The 16,301-nt window shown below is 51.3% G+C and overlaps 1 protein-coding gene across 7 annotated transcripts in view; it reads right to left on the bottom strand.

Moving 5' to 3' along the window:
- The window catches only part of ZC3H4 (zinc finger CCCH-type containing 4), a 42,436-nt gene that overhangs the window by 14,994 nt on the left and 11,141 nt on the right, over positions 1–16,301 (bottom strand). For all 7 annotated transcript variants that reach the window (XM_059903723.1, XM_059903724.1, XM_059903725.1 and 4 more), the window contains 9 exons: positions 10,699–10,918; positions 10,301–10,411; positions 7,851–8,073; positions 6,366–6,520; positions 5,607–5,703; positions 5,357–5,496; positions 4,698–4,805; positions 3,001–3,112; positions 2,105–2,214 (listed from right to left, as the gene is read on the bottom strand). In XM_059903723.1, coding sequence (XP_059759706.1) covers positions 2,105–2,214; positions 3,001–3,112; positions 4,698–4,805; positions 5,357–5,496; positions 5,607–5,703; positions 6,366–6,520; positions 7,851–8,073; positions 10,301–10,411; positions 10,699–10,918 — 1,276 coding nt within the window. The remainder of the gene's footprint in view (positions 1–2,104; positions 2,215–3,000; positions 3,113–4,697; positions 4,806–5,356; positions 5,497–5,606; positions 5,704–6,365; positions 6,521–7,850; positions 8,074–10,300; positions 10,412–10,698; positions 10,919–16,301) is intronic.

Genomic DNA, 16,301 nt, shown 5'->3' with positions numbered 1-16,301 from the left:
TTAACCTACTGAGGCTTGACTTTAGATAGGGGATGTTACTGATACTCTCAAAATGTTTGTGGCCAGAAATGGAAATGTGCCACCTTGATTTGCTTTGAGTTATTAGGGTGTCTAGAGCTGTGCTGTCCGGTATAGTGGTCACTGGCCATGTGTGGCTATTGGGTGCTTGAAATGGCGCTATAAGTAGAAAATAAACACTAGATTCCTCAGACTTAGTACAAAAAAGCCCCAAAAAACCCCAAAATATCGTAATTATTTCATTATTTATTACCTGCTGAAATGGTACTTTGGACATGGATATACTGGGCTAAATAAGATACACTAATTTCATCTCTTTTTACTTTTTTAATGTGGCTACTAAAAATTTAAATTTGTGGCTCTGTGGTGTTCCTACTGGACAGCACTGGTCTAGAGAGCAAACTCTGAACCACCAGCAGGGGGCAGTCCTCAGTCAGAGATTCTTTAGTTCTTCAAATGAGAAATGAAGCCGCCATGACTTTTCCCACTCCTTACCCTGAGAATGACTCACAGATTCTAGACAGCTACCAGTTACAAAACCCTGTTCCTAGGATAATAGGTCAAAGGGCCTGGCAAAGATGAGAACTTTCTCCATGAATGCTCTCCCAATGAGGAGTGGACGTTCTCTTGCTTTGCTTGTGCAGGGCTTCCCCTCAACCCCTCAGGCAGCCCCGACCCGCATGGGTGGATTCCTGAACCTGGCTGAGGTACCTACCGATTCTTTCCATTCCCAAAAAACAGCCAATCTCCTTAAAACTTTCTGGGAACCAGAGAGAAGGCAGGAAAAGCCGTCATGTGAAAGGACACGTGTTCTCGCACCCATTCACCCTGTGATGGATGTCAGAAAATCAAGGACAGGAACCGGGGGCCCCAAAGTCCTCAGCCTGACTCCTCAGGGAGAACAGACATGAGGATGAGTTTCAAATGTCATCTGGCTGGTAAGGAAGCCCTGATACCTCATTGGAGGAAGTCTCCCCATCGTGAGAGCCTCCAATTGCCCCATGCTTTTTCTACTACGTAAAAGAATCCTTAAGACTTGGAAAGAAACATATGACCCTTCCATCAAAACAGAACCCATGGGGCTTCCCTAGTGGTGCAGTGGTTGAGAATCCGCCTGCCAATGCAGGGGACACGGGTTCGAGCCCTGGTCTGGGAAGATCCCACATGCCGCGGAGCAGCTGGGCCCGTGAGCCACAATTACTGAGCCTGCGCGTCTGGAGCCTGTGCTCCGCAACAAGAGAGGCCGCGATAGTGAGAGGCCCGCGCACCGCGATGAAGAGTGGCCCCCGCTTGCCGCAATTAGAGAAAGCCCTCGCACAGAAACGAAGACTCAACACAGCCATAAATAAATAAAATTTAAAAAAAAAAAAAACAAAAAAAACAGAACCCATCCAGGGACTTCCCTGGCGGCACAGTGGTTAACAATCTGCCTGCCAATGCAGGGGACACGGCTTCAAGCCCTGGTCCGGGAAGATCCCACATGCCGTGGAGCAACTAAGCCCGTGCACCACAACTACTGAGCCTGCGCGCTAGAGCCCAGGCACCACAACCACTGAAGCCCGCACGCCTAGAGCCCGTGCTCTGCAAAAAAGAGAAGCCACTGCAATGAGAAGCCCGCGCACTGCAACTAAGAGTAGCCCCTGCTCACCGCGACTAGAGAAAGCCCACGTGCAGCAATGAAGACCCAGCACAGCCAAAAATAAAAAAAATAAATAACTTAAAAAATTATTAAAAAACAGAACCCATCCCAAGTCTCACCTCCTCTTTGTATACCACGGGCTCTCTCTAAAGGACAGTTAAGAAATCACAAGGTATGTTTGGAGACACACCACGCAACATTCCTTTTAGGGAGCTGCCCCTCCAGGGAAAACCGTCCCGGCGGGAGAGAAGACACACGTGTGATCACCTCAATTCTCCCTGCAGAGAATACAGTCCCCATTTCCTCCTGAACATGGCCCAGCTCCAATCAACGCAACTGGGGATTCTGGTCCTGCAGAGGCCAGACAGGCGGGCTGCAGTGCCAGGCCCGTGGCAGGCGCACCTCCTGGTCCCCATTAGCTACGGCTGCTGTCAGCCTGGACGTTACCTTGTCCAAGAGCTCTCTGGTCTCTTCGGTCAGGGGGTCATGAGAGAACATGCAGTCATCGCCGTTGATGCAGTTCCCGGTCGTGTGGTACAACTTACACGGAAAATCACGTTCACGGCAAGTTAAGGCAAATGCCTCACCTCATGAAACCCACCCAAGGACAGAATCCAAGCCCCTCTGTTTTAGAGACAAGGAAACTGAGGCCCAGAGAGGCGAAGTGACTGGCTCAGAGCTGCACAGCAGGTTGGCAGCTGACCCAAGATGAGACCCCGGTTCTCGACACCCCCACTCTGGAGTGCTTCCCGCCCCACCATGCTGGCCTTGAGGCTGTGTCCTCAGATCCTCACTCAACAGGAAGAGGGGAAAAGTTCAACGATTTGCCCATGGTTACACAGCCATTTGAAAAATCTCAGAAAGATAACAGGCAATGGTGTAAGCCAGTCTCGAGAGTACACTTGACCGTTGAACAACATGGGGGTTAGGGGCACCAACTCAGTCAAAAATCTGAGTATAATTTATAATCTGTCCTCCATACCCTCAGTTCTGCATCTGTGGATCCAACCAACCACAGATCGTGTAAGTACTGCAGTATTTACTACTGAAAACAATCCAATCTCTGAGTGGACCTGCAGAGTTCAAACCCATGTTGTTCAAGGGTCAACTGTATATGTAAAGGGAACATACAACATGTGTGCCTCCGTTTAGTCATCTGCAGACTAGGAAGAGCAGACCCATCACAGGGCAGATGTGAGGGTTAAGAGATAGATGCGCAGAAAGCTCTTGGCACAGTACTGGCACACAGAGCGAAAGTGTGGGGAAGATCAGCTGTTATTACCAATAAGGAGAAAAGGAGCTCTGCACCCTCAATCAGATCAAATGTGAGCACCAAAGGATATCATGCATATAGGGGCAGTTCTCGGCTCTGGCACAAAATCCGGTGATGTAAAACTTGCACAGTTCTCGCTTCTTTGGTAGCTCGATGTCGTGGCTAAAATTACAGTGGTCTCCCTGGAAGAGAAGCAGTGAAAAGGTAAGCTGTTTGCAAAAGGAAGTACTGCTCTATCACTGCTAAAGCACAGAGGGACCAACGACAGAAACAAACCCCCACCCCGACCCCAGAAAGGGCAGGAGGCCCAGGAAAGGCAGACACATAAATGCAGTTTCCCACCAACCTGAAACTTCTGCCAAAGTGTGTGGCCCTTTGTCTTGCCCCTGCCTCCCTCCCCCATGTCCTCAGTCCTCCCGGCTCCATTCCGCTGCCTTTCACTGCTTCTATCTAACTCTTCCTCTTCTTGCCTTCGCCTCTCTTACCCACTTACTGTTTGCTGCATAACAGCCAGTATCCAGTTTCATGCTTCTTCCTTTCTAACAGAACCCCAATTTCTAACAGAACCCCAAACTCCCCAGGGAAGACAATACTGCCCTGATTTTTTAAAAAATCCCTTCACACAGTTTTCTTCCTCCTAGCCCTTGGATGTGATGCCTGGAGGCACAGCAGCCATTAAGCCAACCATGAGGACAAAAGCCACACACTTAAAGATGCCAGAATAAAAAGTAGGAAGGAACTTGGGTCCCCCATGGTGCCACTGACAACCGTACCAGCCCTGTAATGCCCCCGCGTCCCTGCCCCAGACTTTTTTTTTTTTTTTGACCACACCACGTGGCATGCAGGATCTTAGTTCACCAACCAGGGATCAAACCCATGCCAGCCGCAGTGGAAGTGCAGAGTCCTAATCACTGGACCACCAGGGAATTCCCAGACTATTGTGAGAGACAAACGTCTATGCGTTTAAGCCAGTGGAGTTGAGTTTTCTGCTATCTGTAGTCAAACTGTACAATCCAAACAAAACAACATCCAGGTAAACTGAAAAGAGAAACTGTTCGATACTCGTTCCCCCTTTCTCTTAGGAATAGCTACTCTTTTTTGTTTATATATATTTCAAGTTTCTAAAAATAGTATGAATTGCAACTATAATAAGGACTATTTTACACACAAACACACCTTTGTCTGAAACACAATAATATTTTTTCCTAAGACAGGTACACAGGTGCAGTACTCCCTGGGTACTTGCTTGCCAATATCTGCCTGCTGCCTGTATACCTGAATAAAAAGCTGCCTGGTTGAACTAACACTGGATTATACTTGTTTCCTTCAGAACTTTCAGGTCATTGGCCCATCTTCTGGCATTATACTCTGCTGTGAAGGTCAAGGCTGACCTTGACCACCTTTTCCATCTGGATGCCTTAAATGATTCCCTCTCCCACACTGAAGTTCAGTAACTCAACCACGATATATTACACCTTTGCATGAGCATCAGTTCTAACAAAACGTTTGAGGCCATATGGACTGGGTGAAAATTTTGGCCAAAAAAATCCTCCCAAACCAAAAAAACCCAGATGCGTCCCCGATCTCGTCCTGGCTCTTCAGTCACTCTGAGGAGTGAGCTAAGCCGTCCAGGCCTTCCAGGCATCTCTCAGACAATCACTCCAAGCCCACCAGAACACTGCCCCCAGTGAGTGCGGCCTCCAGAACATTCCCAGAGGCCCATGTGTCCCTGCTCTGGGCACCCTGGTACTGGAACTGGCCCCTTACCCATGTGCACCGCCCTTCCACGAAGTATTTGCAGATGACTTTGCCTTTCTTGTCGGACTGTTGGTGGGGCTTGTCATGGTCACCCCTCCGGTAGCTTCCGCCGCCGTCCTGTTAGGAACACAGAGCGTGACTATAAAGGGGAGTGGAGAGGCAGGGTAGGGAGGGGCCTGTGCAGGCCACGTGGAGACGGGCTCTGAGGGAGGGAAAGTGAGACAGGCTGGCTGGCAGGGATGAGCGCGCCCCCGTGTAACAGGAGTGCTGACCAGCAGCTTCCATCCAGCACCCAACTCTGTGGGGTCTGAGCCCCGGAGCGTGGAGTGTGGGCAGCGGAGGACTCGCGCGCCACACACCTGCGCGGGAACACATTCATTCCAAGAAGAGGCGGCACGAGCCTTCCTGGAAAACTCTCCAGGGTTAACTCAGGGACTCAGAGAACAGGTGACTGCAGGTGCTACAAAGATATGGTTTTAAAAACAGAGGGTCTCACCAGCAGCGCAACCCCCATGAAAGATAATTAGTGCTGACAGGCCCTACGGGGAACGGCTGATGGGAACAGGGGGACAGGACCAGCCTCGGAGAATAACTCATTAAAGAAAAAAAAAAATTTCAAGAAGGAGCCTTGAGTAAAAACATCAGATCAGAATGAAGAGCCGACTTACGCCCATGTCCTCGTCGTAGAAGTCTTCGTCATCATTCATTCCACCCTTGTTCATCCCTCCTCGGCTGCCACCTCGACCACGGCCCCGGCCCATCCCTTTCCCTCGACCTCGGGAACCCCGGCCACGGCCTCGACTTAGCCCTGCAGAAGAGAGAAACGGCGTTCACCTGAGGCCTCTCTCCAGCACCCGAGGCCAGCAGCTGCCAGAAGGAGCCCCACTGACTCGCCCGCCCCTTGCGGCCCCCGCCCACCTCGTCCTCGGCCGTCCTTGGACCGGCGGTACTGGTTCAGCTCCTTGGAGTAGTCGTCATAGTCGTCGTCTCCCATCGGCTCCTCACTTTCTCCGTACTGGAATTCCGGAGGGAATTCAGGAAAGTGTCATTTGGCGAACATGAACAATGTCCTGAACTATATACTCCACCCCTTTCTGCCTTTTTGTACACTCGGGACAACGTCAAACTCAGAAGAGCAAGCGAGCAACCCAGTGACTCCCACCTGTGCCCCCTCTTCACACGCCGCAGCCGACGCGGTGGCTGGTCCTAGTCCTGCCCCGCGCAGCCTTCACTCGTAGGGCTCCCAGCCCACTGGGCAGCTCCCAAGGGGCAGCGGGGCAAGGTCTCGGGCAGCGACAGAACAGTGAGTGTGGTAGCTCTCCTCGCGCGCACACGCGTTTGTGCGTGTGCAGGAGGGAACTGAACAGGCACCTGACTGCGAAGGCATTAAATGCTTCGAGTACCCTGGGGAACCCTGTCTTCAGGGATGGGAACTAAGGCGCTCGCTGAGACAGCGGTGAGATGAAGATGTTTCTGACAGCTCACCCTTTGGTATTTTTTCAATTTTGAACCATAGAAAGGTTTTCTCTATTCCAAATAATAAATGAACATTTTTAAACACATAAACCTGCCACCTGATGCTTCCTTTCCACCTTAGTCTTACAGACTTAGTCTTGCAGCCCACCAGCCACCCGACCCCACTCCCACCACCACCCCCCAAGCTGGAGAAAGCCTCACTTCCATGTCCTCTTCATAGAAGTCCTCTTCGTCCTCTGGGTGGTCTCCCCCCATGGAGCCTCTGCCTCTGCCTCGGCTGCCCCTGCCCATGCCTCGGCCTCGAGACCCTCCACGGCTTCCACGGCCTCGGTAGCCCCTGCCACGGCCTCGGTTGCCTGCATGGTGATTCAGACGGTGAGAGTCTGAGCAAGCAGGACCCACCAGCAGAAGAGAAGTTAACCTACTGTCTGCCCAAGGTCAATCATTTCCTCCTCCTCCTCCTGTTCTAAGAAGCCTTCCCGGCTGCTCTAGGCTGATTCATGGTCCCTGGGCCCCTGGACAGGGGTAGCTGAGCACCGTGGACACACACCTGCTGTAGCACTCACTACAATACCCTGACTGAGGCGCTGTCCAACACAGAGGCACCAGTCACGTGTAGCTACTGAGTACCTGAAATGTGGCTGGCCAAACTAAGAAATACTGTGAGTATAAAGTGTAAACTGAATTTCAAAGACTTAGTTAAAAAAGAGAGAGAGAGAGAATATAAAATATCACATCTATCTATTTTGATTACATGTCGAAATGAGATTTGGAATGTATTTATAAAATGTGTTGTTAAAATTAATTTCATCTGTTTCCTTTTACTTTTCTAATGTGACCACTAGAAAATTTATAATTGCATGGTGGCTTGCATTATATCTCTATTGGACAGGCTAGTCCAGAATCTCCCCAAAGAGCAGGGCCTATCTAGGGAGGAGTGTTAAGAAAGACCACCGAAAGAAAGAATGAATGACCAGCCACTCAAACAATAAGCTGGGCCTCAAGCAGGGCTAAGAACTGCTGGGCTGGAAAATTCTGGAAGCACTCTGGGGTTGGGAAATATCATTGGCAGGAGATGGTTCTAAGAGGCCGGGCTGGGTCGCTGGTGCTCTGCCCTCCCCCACCATCCTCCTAACTGCCACAGGTTCAAGGTTCAGAGGTGTGGCAGTCCCGTGGCTGCAGTCACACTCTGTCAGGTGATGGGAGACGGGAGCCTGGGGGAGGAGGCGCCAGCTGTCAGTTACCGTCCCCAGGGGTGAGAGCTGTCCCTTCTATATCTCTTCACAGCTGACCAGGAAGTGAATTTAAAAAACAACCCTTCAGGGACTTCCCTGGTGGTCCAGTGGTTAGGACTCGGCGCGGGGTGTGGCCAAAAACAACCACCACCACCTTGAGCCACAGCAGTCTTCTCCTTGCCTCACGCCAGTCTGGCTCCATCCCAACCACGGCTTCAGCACTGGACCCTCTTCTCATGTGGCAGAACTCCGGTCCCCTGTGCTTGGGATGGAGCTCCCTGCCTGTCTCCTTCTATGCTTATCTCAGCCCTGCATGACTGCCCATCTCTTCTCCCGGACCTGACGCTCCATGAGCATGTGGCCCATGAGGTCTGTCTGGCTCTGCACTGAGCGCCCAACCCCCAGCCCCGGGTCCGCCCCGACAACCTGGAGGAGAAGCTGTGGCTCTCACCTCGGCCCCGGCTGCTGCCCTCCTTGGCCCGCCGGTACTGGTTCAGCTCCTTGGCAAAGTCGTCGTAGTCGTCCTTGCCCATGTCCTCCTCCTCCTCGCCCTCGTACTCCCCGTACTGCTCGTTCTCGTAGTCTTCGTACAGGCCGTAGCCCTTGCTGTCCATCTTGGAGTAGGCCTTCTTGGGCAGGGGCGCGGTGTGCGACGGGGGGTACTGCTGGTGGGACTGATAGGGAGAGGACAGTGAGCTGGCCCTGGGGCCTCGGATTCAGACCAAGATCCCCACTATTCCCTGAACTGGCACAGCTGTCTGGGTGTCTCTGCTGTCCCTGGGGTGAGATGCTAGCCCCCAGCCACCTGAATGAGATCTGGGCTGTGGGCCCAGATGTTTCTGTTCTTCAGAAAGAGCCACAGCTTTAAAGACAATTGAGAAACACAGGCCCCATGACCCCTGAATTACTGGAGAGGGAAAAGAAGGGTGTATTTCCCAGGGATATAGAACAATCTCATTTGGGGAGGAGGCCTGATAGGCAAGAGGGGTGCTCCTCAGTCAAAATTTTCCTGGGGCCTTAGAATTCAATTAATGACTATCGGGCAACCAAACTAGAAAACCATTTAAAATGATGCTTTCCAAAGTGTGCTAGTTCCAAGAGATACTGGATGAAGTTTAAAAATACACATACATGCACAAATGGAAGACACCAAGATATCCTTCAATAGGTAAATGTATAAACAAACTGGTACATTCAGACAATGGAGTATTCAACAATTAAAAGAAATAAGAAAGACATGGAGGGACTGTAAACGAATATTGTTAAGTGAAAGAAGTCAATCCGGAAAAGCTACATGTGAGTCCAATTAAATGACATTCTGGAACAGGCAAAACTACAGAGACAGTAAAAAGACTGGTGGTTGCGAGGGGCTTGGGGGGAGGGACTGATGAGTAGGTAAAGAAAAGATGACTTTTAGGGAATTGAAACTATTTTATATGATAGTGTATGGTGCATATATAACAAGATGCATTTGTCAAAACCCAAAGGACTGTAAAACACGAAGGGGGACCCTAATGTAAACTATGGACTCTCATCAAATACGTACCAACGCTGGCTAAACAATTACAACAAACGTGCCACACTAATGCAAGACATTAAAAACTGGGGAACTGGGTGGGGTGGGGTGGGTAGGGAACTGGACTACCTGCTCCATTTTCTCCCAACCTAAAACTGCTCTAAAAACAACAAGGTCCTACTGCATAGCACAGGGAACTATATTCAATATCCTGTGACAAACCACAATGGAAAAGAATATGAAAAAAGAATATGTGTACGTATAACTGAGTCACCTTGCTGTAGAGAAGAAATTAACACAACACTGTAAATCAACTATATTCAATAAAATTTAAAAAAATAAAACTGCTCTAAAGATAAAGTCTATTCATTTAAAAAATCCACACTCATTATAAAAAAAAAAGAAAATATAAAACATGGAGATGTACACAACTACTTTAGCAGATCCTTTTTTCTTTTTTTTTTTTTTTTTGCCCGCACTGGGGTTTTCGTTGCGGTGTGCAGGCTTAGTTGCCCCGCGGCACGTGGGATCTTAGTTCCCCAACCAGGGATTGAACCCGTGTCCCCTGCATTGGAAGGTGGATTCTTAACCACTGGACCACAAGGGAAGTCCCACTTTAGCAGATCTTAAAATGCCTCAACCCCTAGTTCCCAATCAAAGCTGGTGGTATTCTCTCCATTCATTCCCTGCTGCCCTCAGGTTTAAAGTCTGAATCTACGTTAGTAGATCAATGTCAACTTATTCCTTACAATAAATTATCTGTTATGATGGATGATGCTGAGTCACAGGATACCTTTAAGAACTAACTTGAAAAATACTTTTTATCAAAACTTGAAAATCTATGTTGATTTACTTCTTACTAGTTTTGCCTGAGGAAAATAAAACAATATACAAACCAGACAAATAATTTAAATTTATGCTTAAGCTCAGTGGTATATAACTTCTGACCCCACAACATCCGAGATGATTTACTCCCGTAACCGTTTCATTCTCTTGCCAATTTTCCACAAAAGGACACTGCTGAACAGTGGAAAAGTCAGCTCTCACAGGGACAAATCATCATCTTTCTTGGGGACAGGGGATATGACGAGCCCTGCCAAGGCCATGGGAAAAGGTGGCGTAGAGAAGTACGGCAATCAGCCACTGACTGGCCTCACCCCCAGCTCCTGCACTTCAGAGCCGTGCAACCCGGCTGAAGTTCTCCAAGTCTCAGTGTCCTCACCTATAAAGCGGGGATAAAAACAATACCTAATCTTACAGAATTAAAATCCGTGTAAAGTGCCACGTAAGAATGCCCAGCACACAGCCAGTGCTCAGGAAACACGGGCGATTTCATCACCCCCGGCTCCGAGCCCCATGGGGGCCCCTGACCGGCAGTCACTCACCGGCGCGTAGGGGGGGCTGTACTCTCTGTACTTGCGGTGCCCCTTCTCGCTGGGGCTGAAATCCGAGTCATCTGAGAAGTCAGAGAAGTCATCGCTGGAAGAAGCGTGGCGCTGCAAGGACAGGGGCAGAGGATTAGAGCTTCTGCGGAGGGCTGGCCACCTGCACAGCCACTGCTGGAATGTGCCGGAAGAGCTCCGTGCGAAACGCCTCACCTAGGGGCATCTAACAGCAATGGAGCATGAGCTACCAACTCTTTTAGAAAAGGTCTTTATCCAATTTGGGGAAAGGAAAAACAGCCCGATTAAGAGTGCCCTCTGGCCGGACAAGATGAGCTCAGCCCCTGGGGCGCTCGGCTGGGCCCAGCGCCAGGAGGCCCAGCACATCCGCCAGGACCTACTTTGTGCTTGGATTTCCTCCTCTTCTTGGATCTCCTCTTCTCCTTCTCCCGCTCTTTCTTGCGTTTCCGCTTCAGCCTCCGGTGAGACTTCTCCTCATCTGAGTCGCTGTGGTGCTTCTCCCCCTTCTCCTTCCGGCTCCTCTCGGGGCCTCCGGAGGCGTCCTGGGTCTCCTCGGCCCCGTCATCCTCCAGTTCGCCTTCTTCCAACTCACCATCTTCCCTAAGAACCAACCCCAAAGCCGACGTGAGCACGGGGTTTGAGGGGAGGGCCGCGGGGGCTGTGGGCTGGCCCAGGGCGACGGGAACGGGGGCCCAGCGCTGAGGGCGAGAGGCCCGGGGAGACGGGGCGGGGGCCGCTCCCCGTCCCATCCCGTATCTCCCCCAAAGGGCTGCATTGGCTCTGTCTGTCCTGGCGGGGGGCGGGGTGGGGCCGTGGATGCCAGAGGTGCTGCCACGAGCCAACAGGCTCCGGTCCCCGGGCTTCGAGGTCTGACCCGCTCCGCCAGCTCCACGGCTCTGGGCCACAGGCGGGGAGCTGAGCAGGTGGAGGGAGGGGAAGGGTCCCAGGCCCCTCCTGACGCGCCCACACGAGGGCTCACCCCCCACCTGCTGCTGACCCCCTTGTTTCCCACCTGACTTGCCTCACCTCCCGGTATCCCTTCTGGCTCCCTGTCCTACGACTTCCTGACTCTGCAAAATCCCCCACATGTCACCCCAATCTCCCTTACTTTACAAAATAAAAGCACTCTCCACATGTGACAGATGCTGCTGACAGGACGTTCTGAACATCAAAATACGTACAGGGTGGGGGGGTGTGGGGGGGATAAATAGGGTTAAGAAAGGAGCAGCTGGAAAAAGAATCCAGTTTTTGAGCCAAACCCACAGACACAGTCCTCACAAGTGCAGGAGTTGCTTTAAAAAAATAAACAAATGTAAAAAAATGTCAAAAGCTCCTCAAGTTCCTCATGCATGACGATGGCAAAGTATGTGTGAGAGCATAAAAAACTCCTTCCTTCTCCATTAACTAAGACCCACAAAGAGAATGAGGAGAAGATAAAGAGTCACATAACGAACCCAGGACCTAGTAGGCGAACCACAGAGAGAACTAATCTAGGCCAAAGAGGCCTCGGCCGCTCAGAGGGGAGCCAGCCGGCGTGGGAACAAGCTCGTCAGGCGAGCCCGGCCCCTGGAGCCCTGAAGGCTCTAACAGGCTTTGTGGAGAAACAACGGCCGACCTCTCTGCGGATCCTCCACGGCCCTTTCTCTCGCACTGCTCCCCACCAACAAGGGGACCCTTCCATTAACTCTGACTCCCAATTCAAAGGGGTCGGGGCAGCTTCAAACCCAAATGGTACAGCCCCACGGTTACCCTGGCAGAGGTCAAGGGCAGCTCTCAAACAGAATGCAGGACCAAAAACTCCTCCCGACGTTTCAAAGGAAACAATACAGAGAGGTGACCGATGGGTGCCTCGTGCTGTTCCCCTGGAACCACCAGGCTGTCGTGGGCCAGCCCCGAGGGAAGACGCCGAGTCAACTGTGGAGGCGGCATTCCTGACAAGTGAGGCACCTTCTGGCTTGGGTACGGCCCACACCAGGAGCCGCTCTCGTGGGAGCAAAGCTCTCATGGGATGAGGCAACTCTGCCAGAATGGCCTTGTCTGCAGTAAAAGCGCCACCTAACTGGGGAAACTGGTTTTGGCAAGCTCGCCAAGCTGAGGGGGAAGCTGTTACTAAGGGGCAGGGCAAACTTGCTGCCGCCGCCGCGTGGAGTTCTACAGGACACTGGGAGAGCGGTTCCTGGAGCTGCGTGTCCCTGCTGGGGACACTGCTGGGCAGGCCAGGTCGCCACACCTCAGGAGAAACACAGGGACAGACAGACTAGACAGACGCTTTGGAACTAGGGAAGGCCCAGCGACAGACCGGAGAGGAAGGGGTTGGTATTCTATGAAGAAAAGCTAAACAAAAGCATCACTCTCCACACTTTAGTCTGGAAAGGAAAAAGCTGAAAGTACCCAGAATCCCAGGGCAGGGATGGAGGGAACCCAGGAAGACAGAAACTGCCTGGGGGCCCAGAAGCGCGGATGAGAAGAAAGCCCAAGATCGCAAAGGGCAAAAGACCCTCCTGGAACCAGAAGAGGCGTGTCAGAGTGGAAGGGACAGCGGGGCACCATCAACCCCCTCATTTTCAAACAGGAGGAACTTAAAGGGATAGCAGGTGAAAGGATCTGTCGAGGTCAGATAGACGGGGTGACACGAAAAAGCCAGAAACTGGCTCTAGGCTCGCCGTTCTTCCTCAGTTGGTGAGGACAGAAAGGGAAGGGGGAGCCCACTCATCGACCGCCTACTGGATGCCACAAACATTTCTGAGCATCTTCTCTGCGCCGGGTCCTTGACCACCTCCTGTTCTGCACTGTCCTTGCAGGAAAAGATACAGATTACAAGAAACCCAGGCCACAGGGCAGTGTCTGTGACACAGGGCCGGGGCAGCTGAGCCAGAGAGGCTGGCACCCGCAGACACTCCTCCACCTCTACGTTCACGGGCGAGGATGCCGTGGCACGGCCAGTGAAGGGCTTGCCCAGGGTCAGCTGAGGCCTCCATCCCTGTCCTGCTGCTACACATCACTGCTAACACTCGCGGGAGCGGGGAACAAAAGACCATCCAAGCAACTCCAAGAGCTTCAACCATCCTCAAGAATGGCTCCAGAAGAATGCCTTTTCATTCCAAAGGCAGGGAGGTACAGCATTCAAATCCACCCTTCAAAGACTTTTAGCCAAAGAGGAATTCTCTGCATTATCTATATTAACAGCCCCAGGCAGATGTGGGCTCAGTGAGAATCTACGACTTTTTACAAACCGGGTAGTGAATACTTGAAACTTTGTTCCCCTGGAGTTGGGAGCAGCTGCAAAATAAATAGCATCAAAAAATCCCTGGTGATTTCTGAAGGGGAATGGGATATTGGAGGGGACGCGGGGATGGTGACACTTGACTGCCCACTGCGCATTCTCACTACCATCTGGCCCACCATGCTCTCCAACTCTTCCAAGCCCTGGGCCCACCTCTGGTCACCTGAGGGGGTTCCCCTTGATAACGCTGGAGATTCCAAGCTAAACGTCCTGCATGAATACAGGGCCTATTTTCTTCAGACTCTGTTTACCAGAAGAAAAAAAAGAAAGAAAGAAAAACAAGCCAACTGGGATAGAGGCAGGAATCCTGTGGGCCACTGACACAACCGCACAAAGGCTGCCTCCATAAAACAGCAACCGGGGTTAAGTGGTGCCACTGAACAGACTGCCAGCAAAATCCATGTCAGAGTGGGATTAAATACCGAGGGAGCACGCTGAATAGACTGTGACATGATCCCCCAAGAAAAGTGGGGGAAGCCCCACTGCACTAATCATTTCAATCTAGACGTGCCAAACCTTCTTGAGACAAGCATGTAGGAGAAACCCTGAAGCATCGGCCTGGGCAGAGACCACTTAATTCCCAGAGTCTGGACCGGCAACGCGCTGGGATGGCTGCACCAGGGCTGGCCCGCCAGAGCCATCAGGAACTAGAAACCAACCACGCTGGGCGACCAACTTGGAATGGATGCCAGGGAGGAAACGGGAAAAGGCCAAGGCCTTGCTGAGGCCCAGTTCTGCCTTGTGCCTCCTGGACTAAGCATCCAGGGCATTTAAGTTTCCACTTGCAGAGCTGGTGATGGCCAACTCCTCCTTTTGGGTCAAAGAAGAGATCAGGGTGCCCATTCTAAGGAATGCCTACTGGGCCAACTCCACAGGGCACAGAAGTGTTTCAGGTTCATCACATACCATGGGCTTGGCAAAAACAGTACCGGAAAGAAACCTCATGCTTCAAAGGAGGCTGGGCCCACCCACCAGTCTACAGATTTGGGCATCCTGCTTCCTTTTGTAGACCAAGTAACTCAACCAGCTCTGCGTCTTCCCTAGCGTGTGCTCTTGGTACGGAACCTGAGCCTCGGTTTTCTCATCTGCAGAACGGGATAAGTGTAGTACCTACCTCAAGGGGTTGTGAGGGTTAAACGAGATAACATGGATAAAACCCTTGACGTGGGGGGCAGGCACAAAGTAAGTACCAGACAAATAATAGTTATTTGTATTAAGAACCAGCTAGCATGAGCACACCTCCACGTGGATAATCCTAAACCAGCTGCAGTGCTTACTGGGAAGCATTTTTTTCTATGGAGAAGCTACAGCCAACTCCCCTCGGGGACCACTGCTAACTGCTGGCCAACAAGTTCTCACTTTTCTTGGCCCGTCTGTGCCACCGTCCTCTGCCAATAAATCCTGCTGACGAAACTGACAAATTGACATCTCCCCTTCCTCAGCTCTCATCTAGGTGGTATGAGAAAGTAACCAAGTGGCTGACCAGGAGGAAAAGGCACAACGAGAGCTGAGCCCTGGGAAAAAGGGAGAAAGGTCCCTTACAAAAATTAAGTTTGGGGCTTCCCTGGTGGCGCAGTGGTTGAGAATCTGCCTGCCAATGCAGGGGACACGGGTTCGAGCCCTGGTCTGGGAAGATCCCACATGCCGCGGAGCAACTGGGCCCGACAGCCACAATTACTGAGCCTGCGCGTCTGGAACCTGTGCTCCGCAACAAGAGAGGCCGCGACAGTGAGAGGCCCGCGCACCGCGATGAAGAGTGGCCCCCGCTTGCCACAGCTGGAGAGAGCCCTTGCACAGAAACAAAGACCCAACACAGCCAAAAATTAAATAAATAAATAAATAAATAAAATTAAAAAAAAAAATTAAGTTTGGCAACACGGAAATCCTCTAGACGAGAGTTGGATGGAAGCTGAAAGGGGCTTGGGTTTATGGATCTACCTGATTTACAAAAGAAAAAAGAGAGAGAAAGAGGAGAGACAGGCAAGAAACAAAAAAGATGAAAACCCATGGGAGCAGTGGCTGTTACCTGAAGATCATGAGAGCCCTTGACAAGAGGCGGCTAGGTTAATGTGAAGGTCACCGTTATGATCATTAACTGCCCAAACTCTCAACAAATTGCCTGGGTAGGCTCTGAATGACCCATTAACTAGGGACAAGATTACAAAAATTACAAGGAGGCTCCGCCTCTTCAAATGTTAAACAACAGGCCTAAATGCAGAAGTCCAGGATCCCCAAATCCAACCCTGCAGGACAGTAATTTACTAGGAGTGAAGGCAGGAGCCTTTCCTTTACAAAACTGGCTCCGGGCTCATGGCTGAGGAAGGCCCCCAAGACCTTCCCTCGATTTAGGCCGTGGTGAAGCAGCCACGGGGGGAACCTCACTGAGGGATTTTCAGAGGCAGAAAATTCTTGAAATAAACCTCTGGGTCTTGCACATGTTTTTCAGCGTCCTTACTACGTAGGTTCATCAACCACAGATCAAGAGCAAAGAAGCACTGTGTCTCCCTCCCCCTCAACATTCTCAGGTGTGGTCATAACTGGCTCAGTGACATCACATCATTTCCATGGCAACATGCCCACATCACAGACACCACCTGAGCAGCAAGCACGAACCAACCACAGGAGAAGCCCAAGCCACAGCCTGAACCCCTCACTTCAACAGAAGCAAGACAGCCTGTCCAGTGCCAGGACCCTGACACG

Source organism: Balaenoptera ricei, chromosome 19, assembly GCF_028023285.1.
Source record: "Balaenoptera ricei isolate mBalRic1 chromosome 19, mBalRic1.hap2, whole genome shotgun sequence".
In the NCBI taxonomy this organism is placed as follows: domain Eukaryota; kingdom Metazoa; phylum Chordata; class Mammalia; order Artiodactyla; family Balaenopteridae; genus Balaenoptera; species Balaenoptera ricei.
Note: the sequence above shows the minus strand (reverse complement) of the source record. Positions and strands in the feature narration are given on the sequence as shown.